Raw genomic sequence first — 20,708 nt, 5'->3', positions numbered from 1 at the left:
AGAAAGTTAAGAGAATTAAGCACATTACTATAGTATATTAAAAAAAATCCAGAGGTATACATACATATATGTAATATATCTGTGTATATGTATATAAGGATGTGTATATTTGTATGTATATATATATGTATTTGTGTGTGTCTGAACATGTGTATATTTATGTCTATATGTGTGTATATGTATATATATATGTATACATGTATATGTATGTTTAGATGTATTTGTATACATGTATGTTAATGTATATATGTATATGTATACATACGTGTGTGGTGTTTTATACTATGTACACTTATATTTACAAGAAAATAACAATCAAGAGAGCTCAATTGATCACATTGGACTATTATATAAATTAACCCACGGTTATGTTGCAAAACAAATTTAGCTTTTATATTACGTATATACTTATATTTCCACAAGTGAATCAGAATAAGCATAAGAATGACAATCAATAGAGCTCAATTGATCAAATGAGACTATTTAACAAGAGCACACGTTGAGCCAAGTTGAAGGATGGAGACTTTATTGAAAAGGTAACATAGACAAAAGGACCTGGGTCGCCCGCCCTGGTGCTAGCCAGGAGAACTTACAGTTGACTCCCTTGACATTTTTGCTAACTTTTGGCATGACTTCCAATGACGGGCCTGGACGACCGACCGCCTTCCGATGGGCGTGAAAGAGGCTCAAAGCTTTATTTAAATAGCAACAGAAAACACCAAAGCCTAGCGTGCTCCAAAACTGAGGAATATCAGACGGCGCCGTTTTTGACACAAGTGACGACGGCGGGGGGAGACAAACGGGGGGAGTGTGGGTGTGAGGCGACCCGGGGGGTCCCGGCCGGGACCGGTCGCCCGGAAGTGCTGGGTGGGAACGGAACGGTGAGATGTTACACTTTGTATAAATAACATAGCGGCTAACTGGTGCAACTACAAAGCCACAGAGAAATGTGTCGCCGTCGCCGGACAAGGTAAGAGTTTGTTGTTGCGCTCTCTTCCCGAGATGTCCCCTCCCCCTTTTTTGTTTTTGCTGGTTGGAAACGGGTGAGGCCCAAATTCTTCTGATATTCCGGAGTTTGTCGGGATGGGAGGGAAAGTTTAGGCTTCCAGTTCCAAGCCCAGACCCAGCTTGTGGCCTCCGGCGTTGATGTTTTTGCCGTCGACCAGACCGGCCAAGGTCAGCTTCACGCCTTGATACCAACGAGAGATACGAGTCAATGCTAGCGCCCTCTCAAAGTTGATCTGTGCAACGCGACGGACTCAGAATTTGACCAATAATTTTCAGGGGTTAGACGACCGCGTGTAGAAAAAAAAAGGGATTTATTTCCATAGTAATGGAAAGTATTAGGTCATGAGCAGTTTTTTGTTTCCCGGAAATTGTCGTTTGTAAGTGATTTTGATATTTTGGGGGATTTTGGGATCATTTTTTGGCTGTAAAATATACATTTGGCCAAGAAGCACATTCTCAACAAGATAGAAAACAGTGAAATTCTGAATATGGATGTAATAGTGTAAGATAATGTATAAGTTGGCAGTGATATTAAATTTTCAAATAGCAGGGTCACTGTTTACCAGAGATAATGTTTAAAAAAAAGAGCAAATGAAACTGCCAAAATCAGTTTTCATGACCTGTGATGATTCATAATCAGATATTTTTCAAATCTACAACACCAAAATCAAAATAGCTTTAAAGAAAAAGACATCTTTTCTTTAAAACTATTACCGTGACAAGCGCATATCCAGTAGCAATCGCAAAAATACTTGTCATCATAAGCTATGTACATTAAAGTAAAAAGTCAGCTCTAATGCTAAAAAGGTATAACAATGTTGAAGAACATGCTAAACAATTGTCACTGTTGGGTGTGTGAATCTTACCTGGTCTAAGGGTCTGAGTGTAGCCGACACCAACAAGGCTGTTGTTGTTCACTTTAGCCTTTAGAGAAAAAATAGATGACAAAATTGAGTATTGCGAAAAGCTCTTTTTGAGTTCCCCGCCTCGTCGCCGCCGCTGCTATACTTACGCTGACGGAGGCGTCGCAGTCCAGCTGGTACTTGGCGGCGATGCCAAAGCGTGTGCTGTTGCTGCCGGCGGTCCACGCCAGGTTGACGGCGGTCTCCAGCTTGTCGCTCACCTTCTGGTAGATGGAGCCTCCAAACTCTGCCCCATCATTACTAGAAAAGAGAAAAAAAAAGTCATTTTAACTCATAATTTAACAGCCTAAATTTAGTAGGACTCATAACATAAATATCACCGTGTAAATAGTCAATTAATTCAGACTACTGTCATCTCAATGCTACCAAAAACATTATGATCGCCCTCTGGTGGCGAATGAGGGAATTACACCCCTAGCCACTTTGACAGCCTTTGTCTACTAAAATGTGCAGGAAATGTGGTTTTGATTCATTTGTGAGCCTGTGGTTGTCGACTGTTGTAAGAAATGGTGTCATTTACACATTGGTGTGCAGCTGGAAGTCTCCGGTCTTGTAGCCGATGGCAAAGTTGTTCTGGGTCATCTTAGACTTGGCAGTGTCAAAGGTCATCTGGTAACCGGCGAGCCAGCCCTCGTAGCCGACCACGGCCGCGCCGTGGATGGTGGGGCCGGCAAAGTCAAAGTCGACGTCGCAGCCCAGGTTGACGTACTCCCGTTTGTAGGCGGTCTTGACTTTGCCGCTCTTCTTGCTGTCGGAGAAATAACAGAATTGCATCAGTCCGCCCGGGGGAAACCCCAAAAATCTAGCCTTAAGTATGACGATCATACCCAGTGTTTGGCGAGAAGGTGGTATCAAAGGTCAACTTGAGTCCTTTGGCAATCTATGACAAATGGAAAAAATAATAAGGCAATGGTGAGTTAGCCATTGTGCACAAATGGGTCATAAAAGACTGCAATTTAATGTATTATATTAGTTGTGTTTACCTGATCTTCAATGGTCATTTCTGTTCCCAGGGTGTTGTCGGTGTTCCATTTCTCGGTGAACGTCAGGCCGTACTCTGCCCTCTTGTATTTGGTTTCAAGGCTGCCATTAACTTTGCTCGTGTCAGTGTTGGAGGATCCAGATGTTTTGAATTCCTGAAAAAAAAAATTAAGCTTAAAAGAAAGTCCTTTTTTCTTCTGGCACATTTTATACCAATTATCAAGTAAAAAATTAAACACAAATATTGCAATTACCACTCCACTGGCTGACTTTGTCTTGACGTCGAGCTTCACCAGGCCAAATCCTGAACAAAAGGGTTGTTTTGATTAAACCTTGTCAGAGCAGACGGGTTGGATAATTCATCGGTTTGGTCAATAGGAATTCCTACCATAGCCTTTGTTGAAGATATCCTTGGCGGACTTGCCCAGATCAACATATGAGGGAGGCACAGCCATTGTTGCTGCAAAAAAAGGGGAAAACACATTTTAGTTCTTGTGTGCAAAACATTCAAATTATTTTCAAATACAGTTTTTGCCCAAGTATTATTATTTTTGTTTCCAAGTATAAAAACATAGGCTGCCATTGACAGCAATAGACAATCAATTTTGACTGGGAGCTTTGGCTACCACTGTAGTGCTTTTAATAGATTATTTTAATCCCTAAAATAGACAGTGTATCGGCAGATCGTCAAAATCAGACGGCACGTTCGAGTTAAGGCGCAAAAACATGTGATTGGAACAACTCTATTTTTAATACCCGCTTATTTAAATGTTACGAGGGTGGTACCACTGCAGTAGTTTAATATTATGCAAGGGACACGCAGCCGTGGTCAGCAAATTTGCCTGAAAGAAGAAAGGTCACGACTTAAAATCTCAGCTCTGACTCTGTGGAATTTGTCGCCAGGTGTCATCTTGGGGGCAGAGTTAATCTTCTTCACATATCTTAACACACACCAATGATAGCTTCATTAAAGATCATTTGTTTACTATGTCTGCCCTCCAATTGTTTGGCCAATAGTCTCAAGCATACAAGGCCCTACTCAATTTTTACCCCAAATTTAACAAATAGGCACCCCAAAAAATATATATATCAAAAGACAGATTACTATGTGATGAGATGAGTTAGCATATATCTTAAATAGAATTTCTATTAGGTTCTATACTCTCTGACCTTCCTAGTTACATATTAGCAACAGTCACCTTGTGCTTCATCAGTCATTAGAACCCCAGATTTCGAGTGGATCTTTACAAAATAAAAGAACGTGTTGTAATTTTAAGAATATTGGCCAATAACGCTTACTGATTTGATTCGTTGTTCTTGGCACGCAATTGTGGCTGTTCACCGACTTGTCATACGGGCCTGAAAAGCCCGTTGAACACGAAGGGACAGATTGGCCATTTAGCACAAAGCATCTGCTTCTTATCGGGAGTTGGTTTAAAAGTGAGGCGGGGTTGAGGGCACATGTTGCCGCTAATTAGTAGCACGTCAAATTGATGTGCGTTATCGAGGGCAGTCACCCAGTATAGGCCAAAGTAGAAGAAAAAACACTGCCCAAACAACCCAAGTCTATAGGTCAAATGAAAAACACAATCATTAACCTCCCAAAATGGTTAAGACAAAATGGGCGCATTTTTTAGAGAATAATTAGATACATTTAATGCTGCAGGAGTACGAAATGGCGTGCCGCTTCTAGCTTAGCTAAATCAGCTAAAGCTAAAGCACAGATACCGGCGAGAGGCAAAACCCAGTCAGAGACCTTCATTATGCAAGTTTAAGAACGAGGCAGGCGTTTATTTTATTACCGCAGGTCAAAACGAGTCCCTTACCAGTCGTAGAGAGGTCTCGACGTGGACTAAAGTGACTTTTGGACAGATGTTCCCGAGCCGTACGGGCGAGGCAGCCTTGACCGGTTGGAGGACGAGCTGAAGGAGACTGCGCTCACTTGAAACCTGACCTATCGCATCCTGCCTTAGGACCCGGGCTAGCCTGAATTTGCCTGATTAGAAAACAAAATTCTCCAAACTGTACAATATGTTTAGTACAAATATCGCGTGCTGCAATGCTTTTATTATATTTTTAAATACAAAAGTATTTTGAATTTGAAATGTTTACCAGCCAATCATATTTCAACGCATAAACAGCTCAGTGAAATTCATTTTTCCCTAGATACAGTCATTATGTATCTCATATTTCTCATATAGTCACAAAATTAATGCATTCCAATTTCGTAGCATTATCCACAATGTGACAGCGACACATAACAAAAGAAATGAATGTATGAATTAAATTAAAATAAAATGCAAGATGAAATCGAACAGTAAGTGAAAGATTGTTCTTTGTTGACTGTTGTCTGTTTATTTTTGCATACAGCATAGTTTTGACAAGGGCAAAGACAAATATAATTTGCCCTAATTGGTCGCTCTAAATTGCGTCATCCAAAAACAAACTGTTTTTCCGTCCACTTTTGATGACGCGCTTATGTAAGACCCCAATTTGCGGGAAAATAAATGCAACACTTTACGTTGTTCATTGTCGCTAAAATTGATCAGTAACAAGTTGTCGTGATTGCTTCATCTTAAAAAATGGAATACGGGAAAGACAGAGTGGTGGCGTTGGTGGACATGGACTGTTTCTACGTGCAGGTGGAACAGAGGCTGAATCCAACCCTGAAGAAAACGCCTTGTGTGGTGGCCCAGTACAAGACTTGGAAAGGAGGCGGGTGAGCCCTCATCGTTGCCTTCAAATTTTATAAACCTCTCAGATTGTCACATCTACAACAACCTTTTTTTAAATACAAGAAACAAAATAAATTTAGAAAGTCATAAATCACATGTTTTGTCATTTTTGATGGGAGAATTGTACTAGTAAAACTAAACATGAACAGGTTTAAATTAAGTTTTTCGTTCAAGATTACACACATGTTTTATATGAGGAAAATTGCACGCAAGAGTGAAAAAAAAGTATCTAAAAACAAGAATGATAAATTTGTGATTCCCTTTTTCAAAATGCTGATATTTTTCCTCCCCAAATTAGAATTATAGCCGTGAGCTACGAGGCCCGAGCCCACGGCGTAACCAAAAATATGTGGGTGGACGACGCCAAGAAGCTGTGCCCTGACCTGCGAGTGGCTCGGGTTCGAGAATCTCACGGCAAAGCTGACCTGAGTCCGTAAGTGACGCTCACTTCGCCGTCTCCAAATCCCAACCTGAGCATTCTGTTGCGTTCCAGCTACCGAGAAGCCAGTGTGGAGGTCATAGAAGTCATGTCTCGCTTCGCCGTGGTCGAGAGAGCCAGCATCGACGAGGCCTACATGGACTTGAGCGAGGCCGTCCGGCAGCGGCTGAAGAACGCGGAGAACCGAGTCGTGGCGCCTGACCTGCTGACGAACACTTGCATCCAAGGTTACCCTCTCAGCTTGCCTGAAGAAGAGGCTGCCATTGTGGATAAAGGTTAGTGAAAAAAAATCATCTGTATTTATGCGTGACCGGACGTCATGCCGTGGGGTTTTTGCCCAAATAATTCATGCTCTGCTCACGTGTCCTGCAGAAAATCAGAGGTCCAGAGGCGTCCAGGAGTGGTTAGCGTCTTTAGCGGAGCACGACACGGCCGAACTTGAGCTCGCCATGGGGGCCCTCATCGTGGAGGAAATGAGGGCGGCTGTGGAGAAACACACGAGTTTTCAGTGCTCAGCTGGCATATCGCACAATAAGGTAATAAGAAAAAATATATTTTCTCCCAAAGGTAGGGGGAGGGGCTTATGCCTTTGCACGATTTTTAATGAATAAATATTTGGCATTCTTGGGATGTATCAATGCCAATTTTTATTTTATTTTTTTACTCCCAATGTGGTGATAGACTCCCAGCCAGAAAACTTTGAACATAAAAAAAATGTTCAAAACAAAATTTTAATATTTTTAAAAAATATAATTTTTAATTTTTTTACAAAAAAAATATGACCAAGCTCAAAATCTAAACAGATCTGGCTCATCTCAAGATTTAAATATATTATTAAATATTTTGAAGCTCTTTTCAAATGACTAATAAATACATGTTAAATAATCCTTCCAATTAATATCACATTATTGATAATAATTAATTCAATTCCCTTCTGTATATTTCAGGTGTTGGCCAAACTAGCATGCGGTCTAAACAAACCAAATCGACAAACCGTCTTGCCGCTCGATTCCGTGACGGAACTTTTCAACACGCTACCCATTAGCAAAATGTGAGCATTTGAGCTAACTAAAAAAACCTGAACTTGGCAACCCACCTTCGTTTTTGTTGATGTCCTTAGACGCAACTTGGGAGGCAAACTGGGCACCTCCATCGCCGAAAAGCTTCAAGTGGAGTTCGTGGGGGAGTTAACTGGATTTTCTCAGGCTCAACTGGGGCAGCACTTTGGAGAGAAGACCGGGTAACGTCGTAGAATCCGCCGAGTCTTGCTTTAAATGATGGAATTGAATGTTTTTTTTCAGTCAGTGGCTGTACGATCTGTGCCGGGGTGTCGACTTTGAATCGGTCAAGCCCAGACAGCTGCCAAAGTCTATCGGATGCAGTAAGAACTTTCCTGGGAAGACATCACTAGCTACAAAAGATCAGGTAGTTGTTACCATTGTTTTGGATTAGGATTACGCAACATGGTGGGATAATCAATACAATTGAAAAATAAATGAACTAATTTTGGGGAAAATAAAACAACAATGATGACAAATTTTACCACCCGACTTTATTTTTGAGTAGAAATTCAATTATGTGGCACAAAAAAAAAATCTTACACTGATCTTACAGTACAATAATGAGAAAAATGTGAATATTTAGAATTTTCAAAATAAGATATTGTTTTGAGCTAACACAATTTATCAATCAGTTAATATTAATACTGGAACACGAGCATTCTATGTAGGTTTATTTTTTTCAATTTCAAAATTATTCCACAATTTTTTTTAACCCCAAAATTTCCTAAATAAAACAATGAGTTTTATTTTGGAATCAAGTACAATATTTTGCTAAAGATAACTGAGAAATATGATATAATAATTTTAATATAGCTTGTGATATGGCATAGCAGTTTGTTATTATGGTCTATTTTTATGGCTACAACTTAATAGTATTGCATCATCCTCATTAGCATAATAAGATGGCTATTCATTTTTAATGTTATTTGTAGGTCCAACATTGGCTTCATCAACTGGCTTTAGAACTGGAAGAAAGGCTCTCCAAGGACAGAGAAGTGGTATGAAAAATACTTCAAGTGACCTTTGACCTATCTCCTAATCATTTTTCCTACTTTCAGAACTGTCGAGTGGCAAAGCAACTAACAGTTGGCGTCCGGCAACTGGGCGACAAAACCAGCAGTTTCTCCCGATGTTGCGCTTTAGTGCGCTACGACGCCGCTAAATTATCCAGCGACGCTTTTGCCATTATCAAGAGCCTAAACGCCGCAGGAAATCAACAAGCCGCTTGGTACGTCCCCCACAAACAAATGTTAACCGTCTTTTAATTGGTTCATTTAACGCAGGACTCCGCCCCTCACCCTGCTCCACCTCTCCGCCAGCAAATTCTCCGACGCCCCTTCGGCATCGGCGGGGGGCATCGCGGGGTTCCTGAGCGCCGTCCCTTCGCCCACTCAAAGACTAAACCCCATCAACGACACCCCGCGTAAAACCCACCCCACCATCCAGTCCTTCTTTAACAAGCACCAAACGCCAGGACCCTCAACCCCCGCTTCGGCGGGCCCCGGCACCGACATCGCCTCCTTCTTCCTCCAAAAAAACCCTGAAACGAGTTTAAAGCAGGACGTCGACTTAGCCCCGCCCATTGCGGAAGACTCAATCAAATGCCAACGCTGCGGGAAGGACATCCCAGTGTGGGAGGTGCCCGAACATGATGACTATCACTTTGCTTTGGACTTGCACAAAACCTTCAAAAAATCCCCCTCCCCCGAAACAAAAAAACGGTTATCGGGAGGACCGCCTCCCAAAAAACGGCGCTCACTAGGCGGGGCTAAGGGAGGAGCTTCAGGGACTCTGGATTCTTTTTTCCAAAAATACTGATCAATCATTCCAATCATAAGTGCCTTGTCTACTTAAACAAATAAGACTTAAAGTTTCCCCAACATACTTTTTGAATTTATAACTAATAATCCCATTGACAATTTGCTATGGCAAGCCAGAATGCCTTAATATTGTTACAAATTTGAGCCTATAATAAATTCTATTATTTCATAAATCTAGTGTTTTGTTATTTTTTCTCTAAAGAGTGAGTATATGTGAATAAAATAAGATTAGTGTTGGGCAAACAATTCAACAACAAAAAAATGGGTGTGGGTTTTCGTTCCAGCCCATAATGAAGAGCGCTTTTTCACCAAACTTGTCCAACAAGTGCAATCAGTGGATTGCACTCAGGTGGTTCTTGTTTGAGCACAACCCCCGTCGGTTCCGTCGGTTAAACCGACGGGGGTTGTGTTGATGGCTTGGAACAAAAACCGGCCCTTCAAAATGGGTGGATCAACTCTTCAGTAATGTTGTTGGTTCTCAAAGTACTAGTAAAATGTTATATGCATATGCTAATAATACAGTCATACATTTAGAAGGTTTGCCTAGATAAAATTTAAAAAATATATATATATTTTCTGGTATTGACCTTTACATGGTCATAATATAATATAAAAAATGTGTAACCTAACTTTGTGACTATAGTAAGTAAAAAAAATGTCTTACCATGTAGTTGAATCACAACAAGCAAGCAGATGCTAACAAGCTACACCTGGCAAGAAAAGTCATTTTACTCCATCTAAAAAGGCATGTCAGTAACATAGTTATCTCAGAATATAGATTTCCATTTTTTTCCATTAATAAAATGCCGTCAAAAAAATAAAAGACCCATTTTTAACGCGATAAAAGATTTATTCACAAACATACCAATTGTATCTGTACATAAACATTCTCATTATTTAAAAGGGATAATAAACAAATCACATAGCTTGAAATATTTTGATTGGAAAATGTAAAAACGACTAGAAAAACACCTGAGGAAAAAGAAATGTCAAAATATATCCCATAGTTGAAATATTTTGGGGGAGGAGGGGCAAAACGACGCAATAATAAATGGGGTGTTGACGCGGAAAACTGGGCGTAAAAGTCTGAAAATATTGTATAATAAGGCCCAATAGCACTTGTTTTTAAGCAGTACTTAACAGTAATATTTTGATACATTTTTTTTTGCATTAAGAACCAGTAGCACCAACTTGAATTTTTTTTAAACTTTTAAATTGCATAAATGAGTGATGTTATGTTGGAAAAGGCACTTCTATTAGGCACTGTTTGTGTGTGTGAGACATCAGTAACTTGAAAATACCTTGTAAACAACGCCACTTTTTTTTTGTTTTGAATGAAATAAAACAACCATTATCATTCAGTGCCCAACTGACAAAAAAACTTCTTTTGTGGTACAAGTTATGTCTTGTCTAGCTATTTCTTACATTTCTACCCTTTGCCAAATTGTCCCTTTCCCTATAATTTAATTTCGTCAGGTATAAAAACATGTGGTCACATGCTTTTTACCGTTTTATAAATATTTTCAGTTTCAATTTCTGTGAGTAGTGTGACTTATAGTCTGAAAAAATAGTGTTGTGTATTTTTAAAAAACTGTCAGTGAAGGTAATCTTAAATTTCAACCCTAATTTTAAGATGAGTGCTATTTATGACTCCCAAAAAAAATTTTTAGCTATTTTTTTAAGTTAAGGGACACCAAATTTGACTGAAATTCCAACATTTTGCTGTTTTGTAAGCTAAGTATGTGTTGTATATGATTTTTTTAATGTTTGCGCATTGTTTTTTATCCAATTTTTCCCCCCTCATTAATCAATCAAGTGCTAAATGTGTACAAGTGAACAATCGCAAGTGTACATGTCAGTCTGGCTACATTCTATTAGCTTTTTGAGCTATTTGAAGGTACACAGGTGAGGAAAAAGAGTGCCGTCTGACCTTTGGTAGAAACTTGTCTGTTGAAAAAAAAAAGTAATCAAAACAAAACCCACTTGTTCTGGACGCCAAATTTCTAGTCTTCATCCTCGTAGTCATCGTCATCCTCATCGCTCTCCGGCTCGTGGCGGTATGGCGCAATGGGATGGAGCTTGGTGATGTGGCCGATGCCCTTGGTGACGCCCTCCCGGAAGAAGACCTTGGCCCCCATCTTCAGGTACTCTGGATGCTTGAGAAATTTGAACTGGACACCGGCTTTTTCTCCGGTTCTCAGCTCCTCCTGTTGTACACACAATCAAAAATTTGGCAACTCAGTCTTAAGCAAAGCCTGCAAAATTTCCAAAAATATGTTTAAAAAGGTCTAAAAATATGGGCATAAAATTGTCAAATCATCTTGAGAAAATTAAAAGTCTATTTAGTGGTTTTCTCTTGAAAATCTAAAATATTTTTATTAATATCCCATCTGAAAACAGGGATGAAACAACAAACGCGTCCACCAGAGGGCGCAGAATCTGCTCCGACGCACTTGGGTGGGTTTGGCGACTCACCTTGCCATAAACCGCCTCCACCGTGGCGGTCTGCCTGACATTGCCTATGTGGACGGTCACCTGGAAGCCCTTGTGGAAGGTTTTGGTGTGAAAGAGGAGTACGATCTCCGCCTCAAATATCCAGCAGATTGTAGGGTCCATCTCCGGACTCACCATCACCATTCCCTGTGGGTGCAAAAGGTCACCAGGCGCCTTCTAAAAAAAAAAAAAAACTCCATCAGAGGCAGACCTTTCTTAGTAACGTGCGGTCAAAGTTGCCTAGCGCCAGCGTGGCGGCCTGCCCGGCTCGAAGGACGCGGCAGGCCGAACGGTTTCGCTGGATGCTCCCGACGGTTAGCTTGTGGAAGCGGCCCAATTCTGACGGGCCCACCACCAGATCGTCTCCTTCTCGGCAAATGCCACTAGCACACAAAAAAAAAATACAAATATTATTTTATAAATCGCATTCCATTTTTTTGTGGAATTTTTTCATTATTGGCGGACTCACCTATACAAGGTACCGCCCACCACAGTCCCTACTTCTGGCACCGTGTAGATCTCATCCACCTGAAGAACATTTGACAGTCAATTTCACATTTTATGGTTGATTTTGGCTCCCTGATCTGAGATTTTTTTGACATTTTTGTATTTTTTTTTGGCTGACTTTTACCTGAAATTCAGTGAGCTGCTGCATGAGCTCCTCCTGTTGCTTGCTGTTGCTAAGCGGAGGAATAATGTTGAAGAAGACCTTGAGTAGGTCCAGGTTTTCCCCGGACACGCTGGAAGCGGTAAATACCGGCGTAACGCTGTCAAGAAGGGAAAAATAACAAGTTCAAAACTATGACCGTGTATTACCATATTTTCTCGTGATATTTTGGATATGAGAAGGGAGTCGGTACGCACTTGGGCGACTGGGCAAACTGTTGTGCGGCGGCGACGGCGTCATCCGTGCTAGCCACGACCATGGGCACCTTGTTGCATCCGGGCTGCTTGAGGAGTCGCTCCAATTGCCGCACCGTTCGCTCCACAGTGGCCCGAGTGCACAGGTCCACTTTGCTGATGACCATGAAGATGGGCACCTTGAGGGCCATGGCCAGGCCCAGGTGCTCCCGTGTGGTGCCGGCTAACAAAAAAAGGAGAAGCCATTCTGAAACAAACTAAAGCTAACGTTTTTTTTAAAGAAATGGACTTGACAAGATAACAATGGTGGTTTTGTAACTCCCAAATCACTCACCGATGCCAGTATTGGCTCCCACGACGAGCATGGCGAAATCAGGGCAGTAGCTGGTTAGGCCAAAGATGGTGGTCTTCAAGTATTTGTGGTGACCTGCCAGATCGATGAACGTGATCATCTTCGAAGCGCTTTCGCAAATTTCTTCCGCTGTTCGAGACTCGCTGTAGTTGACCACCTGGAAAGACAAATCAATTCAAAGATTGCGTCAGTCGCGTAGTTATTGTGAAAAGAAAATAGATGTGATTGGAACGTACCCGTCATTGGGTCTTGGTGATGGTTTACGTACTCACCTCCCCTTTGCTGTTGAAACCGAGGATTTCAAAGCTGATGCTGGAGGTTCGACCGGTCTGGATTTCATGAAGGTGCCTGAAAAGGTTGAGTCTGGCCCTGCCACGTCCGTTATCCAGCTCGCCCTGCGTCAGAACGCCCAGTAGGGTGGATTTGCCTGAGTCCACGTTACCCAGGACGGCCACTCGCAGGTCCAGGAACTGCAGGTAAAAGCAGAAACTAAGTAAAACTCAAGTTATTCAAAGATAAAAATCATTAAAAAAATGCTAGCCTTGCTAACCAACCTGCTGGTCATCTGGCACCTTCCGAATTAAAGCTTCGGCAATGGTAAGAGGTTGATCGGCATCGTAGTCCACCTGCGCGTGCCGAATGATGGTGATATCAGCGCCGACTCTGGCAGAAAAAAATCATTTTAGTGGGCGAATATTAACAACCATTGGTGGGTGGAGCTTACTTCTCAGCCATTTTATGGAGGGTGGTGAGAGATGCCTTCATGTCCTGCTCCGACAGTCCCACCAACATGCCGTTATCCTCCACCCCGATCTGATAGACGGCTTCTCCGCGGCCTTCTTGAAGCCGCCATTTCATTTGTGTTACCAGGTGCTCGAAACGACTTTGAGTGGGGTCCACTAGCTTCAGCTAGACGGGAGGGTCAAAGATAAAGACTTAAGAAATGCTACACCGATGCTAACATTGTTGTCGTTAATCCTTGTTGGTGTCTGATTTCTTGACAAATGTTAACCTACAAATGTTCTTCTTGGAAACAATTTACAGTCTGAAATGATCAAAGGTGTATGTTTTTAGCATGTAGCTATGACTAAGTAGCAAATACAAACTATGTTTGTTGTGACAATACAGATTTTTTAAATATTTTACACTCTTTTTGAGAAAGTCCTTCTTACCTTATATTCTATATTACCTTCTTCTACCTGGGAAACGAAAGAGAAACTATTAAAACAGGCAGGGTTAAACAAAAGCTTGATTTGTCAAAGAATTTTAAATAAATTAGCTTTAATAACACTGAAATGCAAAGCTGGGCACTAAGCTACTAAATATATTATGAGCAAATGTGTCAAATTCCATTCAAAATTGTTACCGCTAAGAAAACCATTTGATTATGAAAGTACAGAACGTAAATAGAAATACTATTGCTGGCTAAGGAGGCAAAATACTTGACATAAATATCAGCAAGTACACGCCCCCCATGTTGAACTATATTTACAAACACAGCTGTTGCTAAATTAGCATGCTAACAACACCCTCAAAAATATAAATTTAAGTCATATAGACGTCTACATGGCTACAAAAATAAGGTTGCTGCATTCCCTAATCAAATAATTGGACAATATTAATGAGCTTAGCGAACAAAAAGAACACAAAACCAGACTTTGAACCCCAAAACGGATTTTAATGTAGCATTAAATTGGCGCGTAAAAACAAGATATCGCTTATTTTGAATGTTTGTTTTAAGAAAGCGTACCTCTGGGGGAAGATACGGGGTGCTGTGGCTCGGTTTAAAACTGCGAAAATGACGTGGTATTGGTCTTTTCTTCTTCCTTTTGGTAGCAGGGTTCTGTCCGCAAGCACTGCCCGGGTTCACTTCAGTCCGAGAGCCACCACAATTGTGTCCATTTTCTGAGACAAACAACTCAGAAACCCGTGCATCCATAAGCTGCTTGGCAAAGAGACAGCGGACCGGGGGGGCTCTCAAAACACCGGGAAGTTGCCTTGCACTAGCCTGACTTTTCCCACCCTAATACGGGGGTCGTTTTCAGTCAAGCAGCCTTTATATGAACCCCCCACCGAGAAAAAGTGGGACCCTGGAAGTCCAATAAGGCAACAATAACAACGGTGTTGTGGTAGTGGTTTTGAGTTTTCCGAGGGTACACGTCACAATATCTGACGTCACATTGCACGATTTGCTTTGAAATTTTGGGCAGCCAGCAGGGCGGTGCGTTCCCCCAAATTGCGTTCTAAGCAGCGTAAGCACCGCTCAACCGAGCTGCCTTAGACAATCAGAGCACGCCACTTAAATCAAGCCAATGCCTTACAAAGCTTTGCGTCAGCCGACGAGGAAGTCGGTGTTATTACACCAAGACTGACGAAAGTTTGCATTTAAGTATGAAATCATCCTCACAGATATGTCAAGTAAGACCAAAGTGTAATTACATTATTTCACTTGTATTTTTTTAAACTCCATTCAAGTGTAAACGGAATCCGCACATTTTTAATTTGGACCGAAATTACCCCATTATACTGTTGATTGTATTGTATTTTCTAACCCTACTTCATATTCGTAATACTTCTGTCCTCGCATGAGATAATTTAACACTGAAAAACATTATTATTGCTTTGCAAATGATCTTATGTTGTTGTTTTTTGCTCTCCCCTTCCCAAGCCACGCCCAGTTTAGGCCCTAAAACCAGGTCAATGTTATTGTATGTCCTGGCGACCAATCCAAGGTCAGTTGGTACAGCGTTTCTTTCTCTTTAGATAGTTTTAAACATAATAATTGCCCTTTTAGTCATTATAGAAGTGTACCAAACATGTTTTCTTAGGTTGACAATCGCTAACTAACTCCTATTTAGGGTGTAACTGCTTCCAGAGTGTAACACTTGTGAAAACTAAACAGGATTGGTCAGAGTGCCTATGATGTCGGGCCACGTCCCATTTCCAGAAGTTTCCCCTCAGTGTTCTCCAAAAGGATTGTTGTGCAAAATGCTCGTGCTGGTCCTCTACGTGGGAATGCTTCTCCACATCTCGAAATCGGAGGCCGTTCCCGTGGATAAACTAGCGGACAAAAAGATTTGCGGCGATGTGGAATGTTCGTGTAAGTACATTTAATCCGATTCTTTCTTCTAGTTTTAAAGACACGGTTCTTTATGTGTGTGTGTGCTTTTTATTGGCAGATGTTCTCTCCATGGCTACGGTTTTGGATGACTTTATCGCCCCAGACTGCAGATTCATCAATGTCAAGAAAGGTCAAAAGGTTTACGTGTATTCTAAACTAGTACCAGAGGAGGGCGGTGGTGTCTTCTGGTCTGGCAGCGTATGTTCAAAATAAACTCCGTCGTGGAGGAAAATGATGCCGAGATTGACATTTTAACCTGAAATTGGTCCTTTGCTAGGTTTTTGGTGACCGCTACGTGGACCAGATGGGCATCATTGGATACTTTCCTGCGTCTTTGGTGAAGGAGACAAACACTTTTAGGGAGGACACTGTCCAGATTCCAACCACGGTTTGTAAAGTTAATGAGGTAGTGATGTATGTATTTTAATTTTTCACTTTTTTATGTCTTTTTGTTGTTGCAGAATGTGGATTTCGTCTGTGTGTGAGGTGGATAGGTGCGTTTTTTTGTGTTTGTTTCCGAAATAACAAAAAAATTTACTCAAATTTTCATTTTGGATCAATTGGACTGTAAAGGTCTGAATTCATAATTTTCCATGAATTTTAATTGATTTTGAGTGTAGTAAAATTAATGACAAAAGGAACAAGTTATTTTTGGATGACTCAGAGAAAATTAGATTTTTTTTTTTGAATTAATTATTACCTTTCTGGCAATTGAATCTGAATTGTATTAGTATTTTTTGGGGTTGTTTTTGTTAATTTCTAACCAAGCGCAATTGATTTTCCTTCACATCTGCTCTTCCGTACGCGAATTTGAAACGACAACCCGGCAAACTTTTAATTTGTTTATTTCATTCATGACTCGCGGGCATCAGTGCGTTAGAGCATTAGTTGCAATCAATACAAATTTGCTAAACTTGTTGACATTTACCACAAAAAATAACATCGGCACTGGGAAAAGCAGCCAATTCTTCCACTTTATCATTTTTTATTCCTATTTTTCTAGAGCCAAGCATCCATCACCACCCAACCTCCTCTATTCTGCCCTTTCTATTTTATTTTCACGGCGACCGCTCGTGAAAAGGCCCACAAGTGTTTGTCATGACAACCAATCAGCCGTGACATGAGCAGCCAGATTAAGTTAGCTCGTTAGCCGCCCAAACAAAATGGAGTAATTGCCATTACGTTTTTCTTTTGTCCACAATTTATGGATTTATCACTTGGCATCGGCGTCACGGAACGTTTAACATTTTAAATATTAAACCATTTTTAGTTAGTCTTTTATGTACTCACAATTAAAACATCGTCACCTACAGGCCTGGAATGCACATAGCATGCCATTTAACAGGTTTATTGTTGTTAAAATTTAATAATGCAATGAAAGCAACATATTCTGAATTATTTTTCAATATATTTTTGCTAATAACAATTTGTCATTGTTTATCGGATTGGACTAGTATTGCTAGTTTTAATAAAATAAGCTTCAAATGGAGTTGTTGTCCTAAAATGTCGTATATTATGATTTGAGTAAAGGGTGATTTGAGTTATGAGCTATTTATGGGGTCAAATTTTTTTGGGGCGAATCCATTTTTTTACTGGATCATCAGTAATAGGAGAATCTTTTTTTGATATTATGGTTTGGCATGAGAAAAGGAGTCCCTGAATGGTTGGTTGTGCAGTTTTACGGACAAAGAAGCTTTGTTAAGCTTAATGGGGCTCGTATTGATTGACAGGAAAAAACAGAGCCATGATGACAATCTCTAAATGCCTTTCACCTCCTTTTTTTATTGACCCTTCCGGACTAGCCCACGCTAGTCTTTATTTATATACTTTGGTGAGCATCCGTGTTCACACACCGAAACATTTTAGGTGGCTAAAACCTAAAAATATCCCAGGCCTTTGTGGGTTTTCTCCGGGTACTCCATTTTCCTCCCACATTCCAAAAAAAGGGCTAACTACATACTCTAAATTGCCTCTAACTATGAGTGATTTGTTGTTTGTTCCCCGTTTCTGGCCCAGGGACAGCAGGGATAGGCTCCAGCACCCCCGGCGACCCTCATGAGGATAAAGCGGCTCAGAAAATAAGATGAGATATATGAACTGGTAAAAATATTTTTTTAAAACCATGTAGTAATAATAGGGGGATTTTAGTTTGCGTTTTTTCAATTGTTGCGGCCATGTTTGGTGTACTTTATCAGTGATATTTGAGGGATTACTGTAGATTGTAAAATGCAGGTTTGGGATGAAGTAGAAGCAGATGTAAACGTTCCCAGGCTAGTCACGACTGAGCTGGGTGGACTTAGCACTTAGCCGCCGTCTGGTCCAGGAACTGTAGCGCTTTGCTCAGAAGCAGACGCTGACCTTTCCGTAATAGCATCACGGAGGGATCTGGTGACCGTGCTAAGACTCCCATGGAAAAACTATGTTCACACAAGTCTTTTGATTTGTTGCAAATTGATAATACGGCCACGACCATGAAAAAACAAATACAAATCCTGAAGGATGAGGAAATATATCATATAAATGAAGGTCAGAAATTGTAGGAGAATATAGTTTTCTATTTATGAGAGAGTAGCATGGTGATGAAGTGGTTAGGGAGTGTGCCTCGCAGTTGTGGGGTCGAGGGTTCAATCCCAGGTGGGTCCTTCTTGAGTGGAGTTTGCGTTTTCTTCATCTGGGCTGGCGTGGGTTTTTTCTGGGGACTGTGTTTTCTTCCCTGAGCCCCAAAACATGCACGCTAGGCTAATTGTAGGCTAACGTGCTCTTAGCTATGAGAGATTGGTTGTTTGTCTCCTCGTGACCTGTGATTGGCTGATCAGAAAATTAGGGTGTCCCTTGCCTGGTGAACGTAGTTAGCTGGGAGATGCTCCAGCACCCCCTGCGATTTTGGAAAATGAACGAGGCAGGATTTCTTTTTTTATAAAGCAAAAAATATTCCATATTTAACGTCACCGATTTATATGAGAAAACCCCCCGTGGACTCATTTTGTCGAATTTCATATTTGGCGAGGTGGACGTCCACGGCACGTGACTCATTCCCCTCCGGCCAATGAAAAATGGCCTTTGTTTGCCTTGTAAATGGAGCGCGCACTTCAGAGTCGCAGGCGGCACTGGAGAGCGGCCTGGTAACCTCCGCGCTGGCGTTACCATTAGCGCTAATGTCGTGTCCTAATGGAAAGAACACGCCGGGACACGTGTCCCGCACGAGTCCCGCACGCCGCCGCCGAGCGTCATCGCGTCCAACCCGGCCGTGTCTCCAGCCCTTTTGGCCTCGTCGTGCGTCAAAGGTCGCGTCATCGGGAAGGCCTTGAACGCCACTCTGACTTCAACGGCGAAAAAAACAAGTTACAAGCGAAATAGCAATTATTTATTATTATTACAATGACTTTAAGTACTTTGAAAACGTTCATATTTATTGGAATTTTGGGTGGATGTGTACTTGTTTTTCTTTGTGTGTGTTTTATGGGTGTTTGTGTATGTTTTTACTCCTGAGTCTCTCCAGGCTACTCTTCCCTTTATGTGGTCAGGTTTGTGTTTGAGTGGTAATCAGCCTTTGTCTGTGTATTTAAAACCCTGTGTTTTGAATGTCAGGTGTTGGATGGAGTATGACCTGGTGTCCTCTGGTTTACCTGTCAGGTAAGTTATGTTTTTGCCTCTTTGTTGGTGTGTGTTACCCCCAGTTTAGTCGCCATTTTGGATCCAGTGTTTATTGTTTTTGTATGATTATTTTTTTTCATTAAAAAACAGCATTTTCTTGCTTCCTGGGTTCTGTCACCCAATTTATATCATGACAATTTTAGTTGTGATCTGGCCTTTTTTTCTGACATGATTTATTTCAATAGTGTCAATATAAATATTTAAACATTATAAAATATGTAAAAAAATATGTTTCTTCTCCAATAAGAGACGTAATATCACCCTATATGATGGCTCACTTTTAAAAACCAAGAAACTACTCTTAGATATTAATTATTCAAGACTTATCTAGTAACCACAGTAGTTTCTCTGACAGAATGTCTAATTTAATATTATTACTATTATTTAATTATTTTTATAGCACCTCTGGTGAAAAGTAAAGCAGGGCGGAAAGGCCAGATTGTTTGTCCGAGCCAAACAATTAATCTCCTTGCTACCAAATGCTGTTTGTGTGGGAGGAAACCTCCGGGGAGGCTGCAAACGCTAATTAGTAAACAGCCGTCCACTTATAGGGGGGCAACACACCCCTCCAACCCCCACACTTTATTTTTGCGCTATTTCCTAAGCCAGAAACCACCCCAATGCTACCGTATTTTCCGGACTATAAGTCGTGCCAACATAATAAGAGGCAACATCCTTAAAAAAATAACATTTATTCATTTAATTATGCATTTTCTGAACTATTTTGTCTTCATTAGGGTTGCAGGGGGTGCTGGAGCCTATCCCTGTGGTGTACACCCTGAATTGGTGGCTAGCCAATCGCAGAGCATGAGGAAACGGACAGCCAATCATAGATTCGGGTAATTTAGAGTGTACAATATGCCTACTGTAAAATTTTTGGAATGTGGGTTGAAACTGGAGTACCCGGGGAAAACCCACACAGGCCTGGGAAGAAAACTCCACGCAATTAATCTCCCCAAAAACAGTCATTTTTTCATGAAAACCCCTTTTAAAAACCTTTCCAATTCTTTCCCTCTTTAACCAAGGACTGGACTCAATAGGGGGACATTATGAAGGATCTATCCAAGGTCCTGAAAGCGGAGGGCTCCCAACGTCGCCTGTTTCCGAGACGCACGAAGCACACCAAGGTGAGCGCGCACGTTTTGTCCCAGGCGGCGCACACGAGAGAAAACACCAACTTGCTGGGGGAAGATGTCTGATTCCCCCCTCCTCCTTCATCCTTCATCCTCACCTCCCTCCCCATCCTACCCCCCCCCCCCC

The 20,708-nt window shown here is 41.2% G+C and overlaps 4 protein-coding genes across 4 annotated transcripts; 2 read left to right on the top strand and 2 right to left on the bottom strand.

Moving 5' to 3' along the window:
- Positions 1 to 509: 509 nt before the first annotated feature.
- LOC144205463 (non-selective voltage-gated ion channel VDAC2) lies at positions 510 to 4,904 on the bottom strand. The gene is made up of 9 exons (XM_077729855.1): positions 4,739 to 4,904; positions 3,301 to 3,372; positions 3,167 to 3,216; positions 2,915 to 3,067; positions 2,759 to 2,811; positions 2,452 to 2,679; positions 2,021 to 2,171; positions 1,875 to 1,932; positions 510 to 1,189 (listed from the first exon to the last, which is right to left on the bottom strand). The coding sequence occupies exons 2-9, from the start codon at positions 3,365 to 3,367 to the stop codon at positions 1,098 to 1,100; spliced, it is 852 nt and encodes a 283-aa protein (XP_077585981.1). The 5' UTR covers positions 3,368 to 3,372; positions 4,739 to 4,904; the 3' UTR covers positions 510 to 1,097.
- A 456-nt stretch (positions 4,905 to 5,360) lies between these two features.
- Positions 5,361 to 9,144, top strand: polh (polymerase (DNA directed), eta). The gene is made up of 10 exons (XM_077729831.1): positions 5,361 to 5,631; positions 5,946 to 6,080; positions 6,141 to 6,361; positions 6,459 to 6,622; positions 7,034 to 7,137; positions 7,207 to 7,326; positions 7,388 to 7,511; positions 8,080 to 8,145; positions 8,206 to 8,375; positions 8,431 to 9,144. The coding sequence occupies exons 1-10, from the start codon at positions 5,495 to 5,497 to the stop codon at positions 8,963 to 8,965; spliced, it is 1,776 nt and encodes a 591-aa protein (XP_077585957.1). The 5' UTR covers positions 5,361 to 5,494; the 3' UTR covers positions 8,966 to 9,144.
- Positions 9,145 to 9,803: 659 nt separating this feature from the next.
- On the bottom strand, positions 9,804 to 14,821 carry gtpbp2a (GTP binding protein 2a). Its single transcript, XM_077729829.1, has 12 exons — positions 14,424 to 14,821; positions 13,846 to 13,872; positions 13,398 to 13,582; positions 13,228 to 13,336; positions 12,946 to 13,143; positions 12,656 to 12,830; positions 12,325 to 12,544; positions 12,092 to 12,227; positions 11,930 to 11,988; positions 11,672 to 11,843; positions 11,443 to 11,607; positions 9,804 to 11,174 (listed from the first exon to the last, which is right to left on the bottom strand). Exons 1-12 carry the CDS (start codon positions 14,610 to 14,612, stop codon positions 10,971 to 10,973), a joined length of 1,839 nt encoding a protein of 612 aa, XP_077585955.1. The 5' UTR covers positions 14,613 to 14,821; the 3' UTR covers positions 9,804 to 10,970.
- A 190-nt stretch (positions 14,822 to 15,011) lies between these two features.
- Positions 15,012 to 16,754, top strand: LOC144205449 (otoraplin-like). The gene is made up of 5 exons (XM_077729830.1): positions 15,012 to 15,091; positions 15,342 to 15,773; positions 15,853 to 15,992; positions 16,072 to 16,182; positions 16,256 to 16,754. Exons 2-5 carry the CDS (start codon positions 15,593 to 15,595, stop codon positions 16,277 to 16,279), a joined length of 456 nt encoding a protein of 151 aa, XP_077585956.1. The 5' UTR covers positions 15,012 to 15,091; positions 15,342 to 15,592; the 3' UTR covers positions 16,280 to 16,754.
- The last annotated feature ends 3,954 nt before the right edge of the window (positions 16,755 to 20,708 follow it).

Source organism: Stigmatopora nigra, chromosome 12, assembly GCF_051989575.1.
Source record: "Stigmatopora nigra isolate UIUO_SnigA chromosome 12, RoL_Snig_1.1, whole genome shotgun sequence".
NCBI lineage: Eukaryota > Metazoa > Chordata > Actinopteri > Syngnathiformes > Syngnathidae > Stigmatopora > Stigmatopora nigra.
This window is presented reverse-complemented; position numbering and strand designations above follow the sequence as displayed.

What these genes read in the sequence shown, in the direction of transcription:
- polh (XM_077729831.1), top strand. Translation starts at nt 5,495, where the DNA reads ATGGAATACGGGAAAGACAGAGTGGTGGCGTTGGTGGACATGGACTGT. An exon ending in GGCTGCCATTGTGGATAAAG is followed by an intron (nt 6,362 to 6,458) that starts GTTAGTGAAAAA and finishes CGTGTCCTGCAG; the next exon opens with AAAATCAGAGGTCCAGAGGC. An exon ending in ACGCTACCCATTAGCAAAAT is followed by an intron (nt 7,138 to 7,206) that starts GTGAGCATTTGA and finishes TGATGTCCTTAG; the next exon opens with ACGCAACTTGGGAGGCAAAC.
- LOC144205449 (XM_077729830.1), top strand. Translation starts at nt 15,593, where the DNA reads ATGATGTCGGGCCACGTCCCATTTCCAGAAGTTTCCCCTCAGTGTTCT. An exon ending in CGGCGATGTGGAATGTTCGT is followed by an intron (nt 15,774 to 15,852) that starts GTAAGTACATTT and finishes TTTTATTGGCAG; the next exon opens with ATGTTCTCTCCATGGCTACG. An exon ending in CTGTCCAGATTCCAACCACG is followed by an intron (nt 16,183 to 16,255) that starts GTTTGTAAAGTT and finishes TTGTTGTTGCAG; the next exon opens with AATGTGGATTTCGTCTGTGT.
- gtpbp2a (XM_077729829.1), bottom strand. Translation starts at nt 14,612, where the DNA reads ATGGATGCACGGGTTTCTGAGTTGTTTGTCTCAGAAAATGGACACAAT. An exon ending in GGGAGCCAATACTGGCATCG is followed by an intron (nt 12,545 to 12,655) that starts GTGAGTGATTTG and finishes TTTTTTTGTTAG; the next exon opens with CCGGCACCACACGGGAGCAC. An exon ending in ACCGCACGTTACTAAGAAAG is followed by an intron (nt 11,608 to 11,671) that starts GTCTGCCTCTGA and finishes TTGCACCCACAG; the next exon opens with GGAATGGTGATGGTGAGTCC.
- LOC144205463 (XM_077729855.1), bottom strand. Translation starts at nt 3,367, where the DNA reads ATGGCTGTGCCTCCCTCATATGTTGATCTGGGCAAGTCCGCCAAGGAT. An exon ending in ACCTTCTCGCCAAACACTGG is followed by an intron (nt 2,680 to 2,758) that starts GTATGATCGTCA and finishes TTTCTCCGACAG; the next exon opens with CAAGAAGAGCGGCAAAGTCA. An exon ending in ACTGCGACGCCTCCGTCAGC is followed by an intron (nt 1,933 to 2,020) that starts GTAAGTATAGCA and finishes TTTTCTCTAAAG; the next exon opens with GCTAAAGTGAACAACAACAG.